The sequence below is a fragment of the Diceros bicornis genome, chromosome 31 (assembly GCF_020826845.1).
Source record: "Diceros bicornis minor isolate mBicDic1 chromosome 31, mDicBic1.mat.cur, whole genome shotgun sequence".
Lineage (NCBI taxonomy): Eukaryota > Metazoa > Chordata > Mammalia > Perissodactyla > Rhinocerotidae > Diceros > Diceros bicornis.
In genome coordinates, this window is record NC_080770.1 from 4932123 (window position 1) to 4943581 (window position 11459).

At 54.7% G+C, this 11459-nt stretch overlaps 1 protein-coding gene across 1 annotated transcript; it reads right to left on the reverse strand.

The window, feature by feature from the left end:
• Window positions 1-1646: 1646 nt before the first annotated feature.
• On the reverse strand, window positions 1647-1802 carry SMIM38 (small integral membrane protein 38). Its single transcript, XM_058527683.1, has one exon. The coding sequence runs from the start codon at window positions 1800-1802 to the stop codon at window positions 1647-1649; it is 156 nt and encodes a 51-aa protein (XP_058383666.1).
• Between the last annotated feature and the right edge of the window lie 9657 nt (window positions 1803-11459).

An 11459-nucleotide genomic window follows, 5' to 3' on the forward strand; every position in this document is an offset into this window, starting at 1 on the left:
ACCCTACAATCAGATAGCACCTTCAGCCACCTGTAGCCAATTGCCCTTGACACAGGGGACACGAGTTCTGCTGGGCCACTGGCTAGTACAACCACCCAGGGGACAGCCACCCACCAGCCCTGGATGAATCTAACGGTGCCCAGTAACCCCAGCCCTGTGCAGACTCTCCAGACTCATCAATAAGAAGGGACCCTCATCTAAGCCATCTTCAAATTGTCTCTTGGACACCCCACCATCGAAACTCTAGCCGGTTGGTCAGTCCCACCTCGAGAAGGTCACTGCTCTGCTGGCCCGCTCCCCAGTCCCCGTACTTCTCTTGAGCACAGCCGGGAGCAAAACAAGGTCTTCTCGGCACAGCTGAGTTCATCGGATCCCACGGAAGCAGCAGTAACCGCATCCCTGGCTCACCTGTGGTCCATTCCACCCGGATGCTGCAAGGCGGGCGGCTCCCGGCTAAGGCTCCCCAAGTGTCCATTCACCCAGGTCAGCGACTCCAGGCCCCTAACAGCCACCTAAGACTCTGCACTGATGGACACCCCCAAGTCCTTCTGGAATTCACACTGTCACCAGGCCCCAGCCTCCCGGGAACGTCTTGTCTTGGCTGATGCTTCACGGTCTAATGTGGAGCCTGGCCATCAGTGTTTGCTAAAATCTCCCAGGTGATTCAAATCTGCCACCAAGTTGAGAACCCCCGAGCTGCCACATGCTGCTCCTGAAGTCGGGTGTGTACACGGCTGATGTGACCCGGAGGTGGGCGGCAGAGGGGCGCTGGATTCTTGGGCCCCAGTAAAGTCTTCCCACCTGCCCGTCAGGCTTCTCAGGCGTGACTCAGCCGCACACTTAAAAACACAGAGAGCAGAGGGCACTGAGTCCAGTGGCTTCTCCACTATATTGTCCTCCACATGTGCTGCAGTTTGCAGACTTTGAGGGGGGCTTGCCCACCCCCCCTTATCCGACCCTCCTGGTAACCTATGAGGGAGGGATTATTGCCCCCAATTTAGAGATGGGCAAAGCGAGTTCGCCCACAGTCAACCAGAGCTGGGCTGGAACTCCAGTGTCACAACTCTGTTTTGAGATCCCCCCAGGGTCTGCTCTGGGAAAACCAGGACAGAGCTGTCCATGCTTACTCCTATCCCTTCGGGATGCAGGAGGAGGCTGAGACAGGGGATGGCTTTTGGTGGCAGGGCTGGCTTGTGACGTGGTCACATCTGCCCTTGTGGCCTCCCCCACATCCCACCCTCCAGCTCACCCCAACCTCTTACTGCAAACATATTTATAAGGAATTGGAAGCAGAGAAAAGTCTTAAAGCAAGACCCACCCCAGCACTACTCACTCCAACAGGGGACCCCAGAACCTGGTGGACAGTCAGGCAGAAGCCCCTCCCTCCCCCAATGTGGGATACAGGGCGTGACCAGGACAGCCTGGTCAGGCTGGGTGGGGCATGGTCTGGCCTCTCTGAGCCTCTGTCTCTTCCACTGTCTGCCAGGTCCAGCCCCGTGGCTGGGACACAGGGTCATTTGCCTGATCTGCTCCCCCCCAGGCCCACCCTCAGCCTCAGGACAGGACATCTCTGGGACGGAGGCCTCCTGGAGGGGAGGCCTGAGCTCCTGTGCCTGGTGCTCGGACGGCGCTGGCCGGCAGAGACCTTAGTCCTCCTTGGGTTTGCGGGGCTGCTGCCGGGCCAGCCTGTAGTCGATGTAGGTCCCGAGGCAGGACCAGAGAATGAAGCGCGTTAGCAGGATGACAACCAGCAGGACCATGAGGGGGTCGGGGCCCGGTCCTCCCCAGAACCAGGAGGCCATGCCGGGGCGGTGGGGCGGCAGCCCCACAGAGCAGCAACCCCACGGAGCAGCAACAGCCCCGTGATGCAGTGTGGTCCGGAGCACGGCTGAGCCCTGGGTTCCAAGCCCAGCTCTGCCAAGTGCCGGCCGTGCAGCCAAGGGCCAGGACCGGGGGCTCAAGGCAGCCGGGGTTCTCCGAGGCCCATGCCCCGTCTAAGGGATGGCCCCTGTTCCCTCTGCAGCCTCCGAGCAGGCCGCGCTCCAGCCCAGGGCCCTCCCTGGCATGTGAGAGGACAGATCGGGACGGCTAGCGGCCTCCTTGGTCAAGAGGCCCGTGCACCATTCATCCAGAATGAACCACTCTCTGGGCCACAATGGGCGCATTGTCAGGAGGCCTGGGGGCGGGAGGCTGCCGGGCAGACCCCTCTCCGCCCGCGCCCCCCTGCTCGCCAGCGATGACGTAACCTCCAAACGGCCGGCGGCGGCAGCTGCTGGGCGAAGCTCGCCACCTTCTCCGGCTCTTTCAGCCGCCCACGCCCGCTCTTCCGGCCGCCGCCAGACAATCGGGCTCTTTCTCTCCCCAATCAGCTATCACTTCTGGAGGCCGGCGCTGTCCAGCGGCCTCGGGTCTTTGCAGCAGCAGCAGGCCCGGGGTGGGGGGCAGGGGAGGCTTGGCGGGAGGCTGGGGCCCGGCGGGAGGGACGGAGGGAGCTGTGGAAAAGAAAAGGGAGGGAGAGAAGAAGAGGAGACAGAACAGTCAGCTCGGAGCCCAGAGGCGACCCCAGACAGGGCTCGATTAGCACATGGGCCGCGCCAGCATCTCAAAGGCCCGCTCCCGCCGGCGACAGCGTGGGGGGCAGCGCAGGCTGTGACCAGCCGGCCCGAAAGGGGCTGGCGCTCGGAGGAAACCTGCTTAATCACCCAGGAAGGAGGCCAGGGGGCCCCAGCACCTCCTCCAGGCTCACTGCCCCCACCAGCCAACCAAGAGGCCTTGGACGAGCCCTACGACCCTAGGCTGGACAGGACAGTCCTGCGAGGGTCCCCTCACACCCCTCACAGCGACGCTCTGCCCCAAGCCGGGTCCCACCTGGACTCGGGGAGCAACCTTGGGCAAGCTGCCCAACCTCTCGGGGACACAGACTCCTTATCGGAAAGTGAGGCAAGTGGAGGACGCTGCTTTGAGGGCCCTGGTGAGGCCAAAGGGAAAGAGTGTTTATACTGGGATCAGCACGGTGCCGGGGCGCAGAATTGCCGGCTGCCTTCCTCTCCCCCAAAGGGGTCGCCCTAAGAAATGTCTCCACACTACTTCTAGAATAATAGCACCTGCCCACCCTTCTCTGCCTGCCACACACACTCACGAGCACACACATGTACACACACACACGTGCATGCATGCACATGCTTGTGTGCACACGCACCCAGCCACACACACGTCTATAGATTCTAGCCCCCTCCAAGTTCACCTCTGGCCTTTCACAGCCAAGTTTTCCGTGGGTGAAGGGACAGCCTGGGCCCCCGCCTCCAGCCCCATCCTGTGGTCCCAGAATACGAAGGGACCCAAGGGAGAGCTCAGAGGCCCCGCAGGAGGAGCAGAGGTCTCTGGACACTGGCTTTTGGGGATCCAACCACATTCTCCCCCCGGAAATTGTCCCATCCACCTACCTGAGCCAGAGGGAAAGCTTCGGGGCCTCCAGGGCTGTGGGCCCCCTGAAGCCAGTTTCTGAATTTCTTCTTTATCTACAAAATGAGAATGTGTTCCCGCCCAGCCTTTCTGGAAGGTTCTATCAAAGGAATCAATGCAAAGGCTTTGACGGGGAGCGCACCTTAAGATGGGCAGTGGAGTGGGAGGACAGCACTCACTGTGGTTTTCATAACGGTAATCCCAGAGGACATGTGCTGGGGGCTCACCCTGAGCCAGACCCACGCACAGCTCCCCATCTGCATCCCCCCCTCGGTCCCTCACCCTGGAAGCTCAGACATGACCCCGACTGACAAAGGCCGTGGAAAGTGCGCCGTGCTCTGCTTTGTGCTCTGGGTGGAAGACGCCTTTTTCTGCCTCCGTCCACAGAGACAGCCGCCAGCCCGTGGACCTGGCCAAGTGACCCCAGTGCATTTGCTGAATACGCAAAGACATGGCTACTTGATAAGGGCTTCCAGAAAGTTTCAGAAAGTCCTCAGTGGTGTTCACCAGTCGTCCTCCTGGAGAAACCCATCTGTCTAAGAGGTGAAGGTCCCCAGAGGAAAGCCCCCACGAACCTGGGGAGAGAAAAGAGGCTGACCCCTAGGCGGGCATTTCGCTTACCTGAGAGCTCAGCATCTCCAGGTGGGCGTCCTCAGGACCCAGAGGCACGGGGTGCGCACCGGGCAGAGCCCCATCCTCAGCCTCCCACCCCGCAGCTCCCGACCTGGCAGGTAGGGACGAGGTGGCCTTGGATAAATCTCTCTGTTTGCCAAGCACACAATCGGACACGCCAAGTCAACAACGCGGGTCACGTGGTGTCCACGCATGTAGACTCTTCGGGGTCACGGAGGCCTCCCCCTTCCCGCTCAGATGGCCCAGGCGCCGGGAGATGGCGAAGCCAAGGTCAGAGCGCCCTTCAGGAGAGGAGGTGAATGGCCCTCTCCACTGCTCAGTGTGGCGGCTGCTCCCAGGGCTGCTATCTCCCGAGAAAAGCTTACCTGACGCAGGTGCGGGGGCCTTAGATGGGTAAGGTGGCTCTCACCCCCAGGAAAAAATAATTAGGTGATAATAAAAATGCGGGAGGTAGGTGTTGCTCACTCAGAGAGGAAACGCCCGTCACCCCACTATTAGCAGTGATGGTGGGGGTGGGGGCACAGTCGGGGCTCCACCCCCATCTCTGGGACCCTTTCACCATCTCTGTGCTCCCTACCTCTGGCTTCAATGTCTCTTTGTTCCCAACACGACTCCTCCAGGGGACGTTCTCACTGCAGGAGCTGCCCCAGCATGGAGAGTGGGAGCACCCGGGGGCGTACAGCCCCAGGCAGCCCTTTGCCAAGGACTGACCATGGGGGGATGGAAGCCAGGCACACAGGCCAGGACAAACTCGAGGCCACACTCAGCCCCAGAATTCCCCTTCAAGGTCACAGGGAACTTGGGACTGTGCCTAAAGTCACCTCTTCTTGGCATTTGTCCTCCTTCCTCCTGCCCTCCCCACCTCTCCCTCCTGTTCCTCCCAGGCACACCACCTCTTAAAGCACCTGCTTGGGAATGCAACTGGGACGAAGATGGACGGGCATCGTGTCCACAGGAGCTGGAGTTGGCCACGATTCGGAGCTGAGCAGGTGGAGGCTCCAGCCCTGGGTCACTGAGACAGACCGGGGTCCCGGCTCATCTTTAGGGGTGCAAAGAGCTAGGGAGTCTTCATACACCCAAATGTCCAAGCGTTGAAGCAGCGACCAGGGAGTCCTCCCTCATTGCCCCTAACAAGATGCTCGGCAGAGGAACTCTTCCCACAGGTGAGGCCCATGGAGGAGGCTGGGGTGAAGGCACCGCCTGGTCCCCACCCAGGCCCAGCTCCCACTGCAGGTGATGGCGCCAGAACGTGCCCCAAGGGCCCCATTCGTGTTGCTTGCCCAATGCAAACATCATGATGTCCCAGCAGTGCTCTGGGCCTCAGTTTCCCAATCCAGAAAAAGGGACCATAGCCCTCCGCCATGTTCTGTAAGCAAGGCTGGGCCTCAGAACACTTTGCAGGGGGAAAAGTAGTGCTCCATAAGGAGCCGGGGACTTCCCGACTCGCACACAGGACCGAGGAGCAAAGCCAAGTCCTCGCACCCAAGCCGCGTCCGTCACATCACCCTGGATTTGGGTGGGTTGGTTGCTTTGGTTCTTTTCCTCCATCACAGCACTAACATCCTCTGAAATCTTTTATGTATTTCTAGAACACGAGCTCTCACCCAATCCCCTGGGGCTTAGCACAGTTCCCGACACCCATCAGGCACACGGTAGGAACGGGGGACATGGACGGCTTCGAGAGGCCAAATTAAAGGAAGCCCGTGTTTTCATTAGACCAGATTCTGCCAAAATGGTAACACCACCAGCTACCATTGGGTTAAGAGTGAGGTTCTCAGAAGTGCTGGCATCTTATTGAAAATCGTTACGTTTTTCTTTTTGCACAAGCAAGACACGTTTGCTATTACCAAAAAAAAAAAAAGGCAACATTGCGGAAATGCGTGAGTTGGGAGAGAGGGCATGTCAACTCATCTTTCCACCAAGATGGAGCACAAAATGCTGGGGAAATAGGACCGATGGAGACCCTGGCGTGAGCACCCTGTGAAAGTTTGTGGCCGATTTACCTCTTCCCCTGAGAATACCGCATCTCCAAACCCAGCTGGCTGCTGAAATCAACAGAACGTGCATTTCAAACTGGGTTTCCACTGAAACGCTCCCTACTCACAGACGGGCGAAAATTAATTTTCTTTCTTCCCGCGCCACAAAAGCAGATTAGAATCCCAAACAGGGGGATGAGTGGGGAAAAGTGGAAAGCTTCCCCATTGAGGGAGACCTCTGCGCGGGCCGGCTTCTCTCCCTAACAAGGGACGGCCCCAGCCGTTGGAAATGTCCCCCCGCAAACATAAAGCCAGGCCCGGGAGAATGCACTTGAGAAAAATTACACCGCTGTCCTTCCAATAGTTGAAAGCTGGTATGTAACTTTGCTCGGGGTGATCAAAAAGCTAGTCAAAGACGCTGTCAGGAACAGAATGAAATTCCAAATAAATTAGCCATGTCCGAGAAGCCAATACAACACCGGATTAAGGCTCACAAAGAAAACACAATTTATTCAGCCTACCTTGTCAGAATTCTTAATAACCCCTCTCCATGTTTCTCACCTCAGGCCGAGAGTCCCCGGACAAGAAGACAGAAGTGAACCCCACTTGCAATGTGGGGTTACAGACACGTGTATGCACGGTCGAGGGGAGCGTTCTATGTTTATAAAATTGCGCTTTTATGGACATTTCAGCAGAGACCATACAAGCCATGCGGAGGAGGCAAGCTGTCACCAGGCCCGGGAAGCATATGCGGCTGGCTCACATCTGAATGACAGAGTTCATACATTAGAATACGGGACATGGGGGCCAAAGAGAGGAATATTAACCATTTGGGCTTAACTCTTTGGGGTTTGAGACGGAGAAGCATCCTGCCCACTGGCCTCTTAAATGAAGTGTGTTCTGGCAGGGGGGCATCTCTCCCCAAACATCATTTCGTCTTTTAAGGCAACAGGGATGTGAGAAGTAACCGTAGCCCTTTGCAAATCCTAACTGTCCTCTGGTACAACTCATTAATCTATTCAGCTGCCCTAAAAACAATATCCTTTTTTTATCAATGAACCCAGACGGCATTCACAGGCCGACAAACGCTCTTTGAAAGAGTTAATAGGCAGAGGTTTGCACGGCGATGGGGGAGGCACCTTTGAAGGCTCTGGGGGATGTATCTGCTTTGCCTAAAGGCCTTGGTGAGAGCCTGGGGCCCTTTCTTGTTCACAGAGACAGGAGTGGGGAGACAGAGGGAGGGGGAATTTGCTTTGCAGCATTAAGGCATTTGCAAGAGATAAAACCAGCAGGAATTTTGAGAGGAACTGGAAGAAAGTGATCTGGCTGTTAGTCTGAGACGGAATGTCAAGATGCTGGAGAAATACACAAAATAAAGATTTTCCCAGAAATGAAAAAAAAGAGAGATGACCTAATGGTATTAGATTTTTTTTAAAAGATAAAAGAAGTGTACTGAGTAGAGGGAGGGAAAAAATCTCAGCGGTTTCCCAAGCATGACCTGGCCCAGATTCTCTGTCTCAATTTCTAGATAAACAAGGAAGGCAAATGATGGGGGTGGGAATTGGGAAGAAACTTGTGGGGCCTGCCGGACACAAGCAAAATGATTTTTTAGCAGTGAGTATGAGTGTCTCCCGGAAGGGGCCTCCTGCTGGGGGGCCACAGGTGTGAGGACTTGGTGACACTCGTGGGCTCTCAAAGTTGGACTGAGCCACAAGAAAGTGCCCCATTGTCATCAAAGGTGTGCCACAGGGAGAATCACCTGTCATCCTCTCACAACCACCCCTGAGGGACTTGTGTTCACCTGCCTCCTGGAGTCTCCATTGTCACCAGTGGTGACAGTGTTCAGCTTTGACAGGAGGCCTCTCAAGCCAGCTCGGGCATGTCCCCTGACTGTGGGCTAGCCCAGGCATATCACCAGGGTATGGGATAACTCAGGCACATCCCCTGGCTATGGGCTAGCCCAGGCATATCACCAGGGTATGGGCTAGTCCAGCCATATCACCAGGGTATGGGCTAGCTCAGGCATATCACCAGACTATGAGCTAGCTCAGGCATATCACCAGGGTATGAGCTAGCCCAGCCATATCACCAGGGTATGGGCTAGCTCAGGCATATCACCAGACTATGAGCTAGCTCAGGCATATCACCAGGGTATGAGCTAGCCCAGCCATATCACCAGGGTATGGGCTAGCCCAGCCATATCACCAGGGTATGGGCTAGCTCAGGCATATCACCAGACTATGAGCTAGCCCAGCCATATCACCAGGGTATGGGCTAGCCCAGGCATATCACCAGACTATGAGCTAGCCCAGGCGTACCACCGGGGTATGGGCTAGCCCAGGCATACCACCGGGGTATGGGCTAGCTCATGGACGATGAGCTGGAACCCTGTCAGGAAGCACAGAAGCTGGGTCTCACCTCTCCCTCTGAAGCCACACAGCCTCTAAGATGCAGCGTCTCTCTGCCCAGCTTCTTCCACCTTCCAACTCTTTCTCCCTGCTCATTGGCTTCCTCTGCTGTGCTTGGGTCGGCCCCATGATGGCAGGGGAACAGAACGACAGGTATGACGCATGGCCAGAGAAGTTCCAGAAGGAGAAGACAGAATAGGGCAAAAAATATATCTGAAGGGAAAATAGCTGAGAAGTTTCACAGCTGATGAAAGACATCAATCCACAGATTCAGGCATCCCAGAGACTCTATGAATTAAAATGTACCTGGAATTTGTTTTGATCAGGTGTGTTAAGATGAGAGACACAGAGACTACTGCCTCAAAAGAAGAATTTATTACTTAGAGTTCTCAAAGAGGAGGGGAGGGGGATGCATCATGCCATGCAGGGCCACATGGAGCTGCACTAGGGTTGGCGAGGAGGCAGAAGGAGGGAGAGGAAAGCATGGGCAAGAGCCTTTGTTACTATAGTGATGAGAAGTTGTTAAATGGGACGCCGCCTATTGGTTCAGAGGCAAAACACAGATGTTGGGGTTTGTGGAACGTTTGTAACATGATCCTCACACACCTGTGAAAACACAGGGATGATGTGGATGGAAACAACTTGGGCCGTTAGTTAACGCAAGATTTCAAGAATCCACATCATCGATTACAGAACATCAAGAATGATTACTACAGAGGAGAACATCTTATAAGCAGCCAGAGAGGCAGGGTAGAGTTGAAGAGACTGACGGTGAGACCTACAGCTGACTTCTCGACAGCGATGGGGAAGCAGCATGTGGTGGTCATGTCTTCAAGGTGTTGGAGGAAAACAGCTACCTAAAAATGTATATGCAACCAAAAATGTTTAAATAAAGACCTACGCTAGGGTTTTCTTTGGGGAATATACCTCTGAATGCATATACTTGGTTATAGAGAAGACCCATCTTTAACTCCATGAGAAAAAGGCTTATTCGTTTTCCAAAGTGGTGGCACCAAGTAACACCTCCAGCGGGGTGTGTGGGTGTTCTGGTTGCTTCTCATTCTCACCAACACCGACGTTTTAACGTTTGCCAGTCTGGTGGATGAGAGGTGGCATCTAGTGTGGTTTTAATTTGCATCTTTGTTTTTATTTTTCCTATCGGGTCTCCTCTTCTATGAAGTTACAGCTGAGTCTTTTGCCTACTGGGCTGTTTCTTTTTCTTATTGGTTTTTAGGCTTTCTTCATTGTAGCAAACACATCTTCTATGTTCTGAGTTCTGATGCTTTGACATCTGGGTCCTTGCTGACCCTGGAGGGATGGCTGCTCCCAGGGTTAGCCAGTTCCTAGAGATAGCAAACAACTCACCTGTGTGTGAGCTTCTCAAATACAAACTAACCATGCAGAGCCTAAACTCTGACCACACCCCTTATCAGACTCTCACACTCAGGGCCACTGTCCCCTGCCCCAGTAACCCCAGGGCAGGTACCAGACAACTACGCCCCAGAGCCCGTGGAAATTGTTCACACTAGCCAACCTTCAGCCTGCTTACCCTGCCTTGCCTGTTTCTTCCCATGGAAACCACAATAAAGATTCTTGCCCATCTTTTCCCCTCAATCCCTCTCCCTCCTGATCAACCCTGGTGCTTCCCCCTGTGCACCCACGGCGTGGTGCCTCGCCTTGGGATCTGTGAGTAACAAACTGCCTTTTCAGTGGTATCCTCTCCTGATCTGTTGGCCTTGCCCTACTGGATAACAATAAAGCCCATATTAAAACATTCATTATCTTCATACTAATTCTTCATCAGTTCTCTGGGCTGCAATATCTCCTCTCAAAAGTTTACCATTTGTCTTTTTGTGCTGTTTATGGTTCCTTTTGATCAACATAAGTTCTAAATATAATGCCATCATTTCAAATTTATCAGTTGTACTAAAGGCCCTAACCAGGCAGTAAGGCAAGAAAAATAAGTTAAACGCATAAAGAGGGGAAAAGAAGACACAACGCAGTCATTATTCCCCAATTGCAGAGGCAGAGGGAGGATCATATGAAAAGTCACAGACAGCTCTCAAGCTTCTCTCGGGAAGTGACATGCCCCACTTCTACTCACGCCATTGGCCAAAGCAAGTCACATGTTTGTGCCTAACACAATGTGATGGCACGGTCGCTCCCACAATGGGATCATGCCATATCAGGCTCTATTGCAGCAGAGAGAAGTGAGAGAGAGTCTCCTGCTGGCTTTGAAGAAGTAAGCTGCCTTGTTGTGAGAGGAGGGCCCACCTGGCTAGGACCTGAGGGCGGCCTCTAGGAGCTGACAGCGAGAGCGACCCCCGGCTGACAGCCAGCGAGAAAACAGGGAAAACTCGGTCCTATGATTGCAAACAACTGAATTCTGTCAACCACCACTTGAGCTTGGAAGTCAATTCCTCCCCAGAGCCTCCAGGAGAGACCCACATCCCTGTTCCCTTGTGAGCAGAGAACCCAGCTAAGGCCGCCTGGACTTCTGCCCTAAGAACTGTGAGCTAATAAATGGGTGTTGCTTTAAGCCACTGTGTTTGTGGACATTTGTTACACAGGGGAGATAAGTGATACAGATCTCGGTGGAGACTTGCAATCTTACCGTGTGCCTGAAATATTTAGACACCTAAATATTTGGTGGACAACACTTATGACCACCACAGACCCCTACCTCACACCTCACACAAAAATCGGTTCTGGGGGCCGGCCCGGTGGCGCAAGCGGTTAAGTGCATGCGTTCTGCTGCGGTGGCCAGGGGTTCGCCGGTTCGGATCCCGGGCGCGCACCGATGCACCGCTTGTTAAGCCATGCTGTGGCAGCGTCCCATATAAAGTAGAGGAAGATGGGCACGGATGTTAGCCCAGGGCCAGTCTTCCTCAGCAAAAAAAAAAAAAAAAAAGAGGAGGATTGGCAGATGTTAGCTCAGGGCCGATCTTCCTCACAAAAAAAAAAAATCGGTTCCAGGCGG

What these genes read in the sequence shown, in the direction of transcription:
- SMIM38 (XM_058527683.1), bottom strand. Translation starts at nt 1,802, where the DNA reads ATGGCCTCCTGGTTCTGGGGAGGACCGGGCCCCGACCCCCTCATGGTC.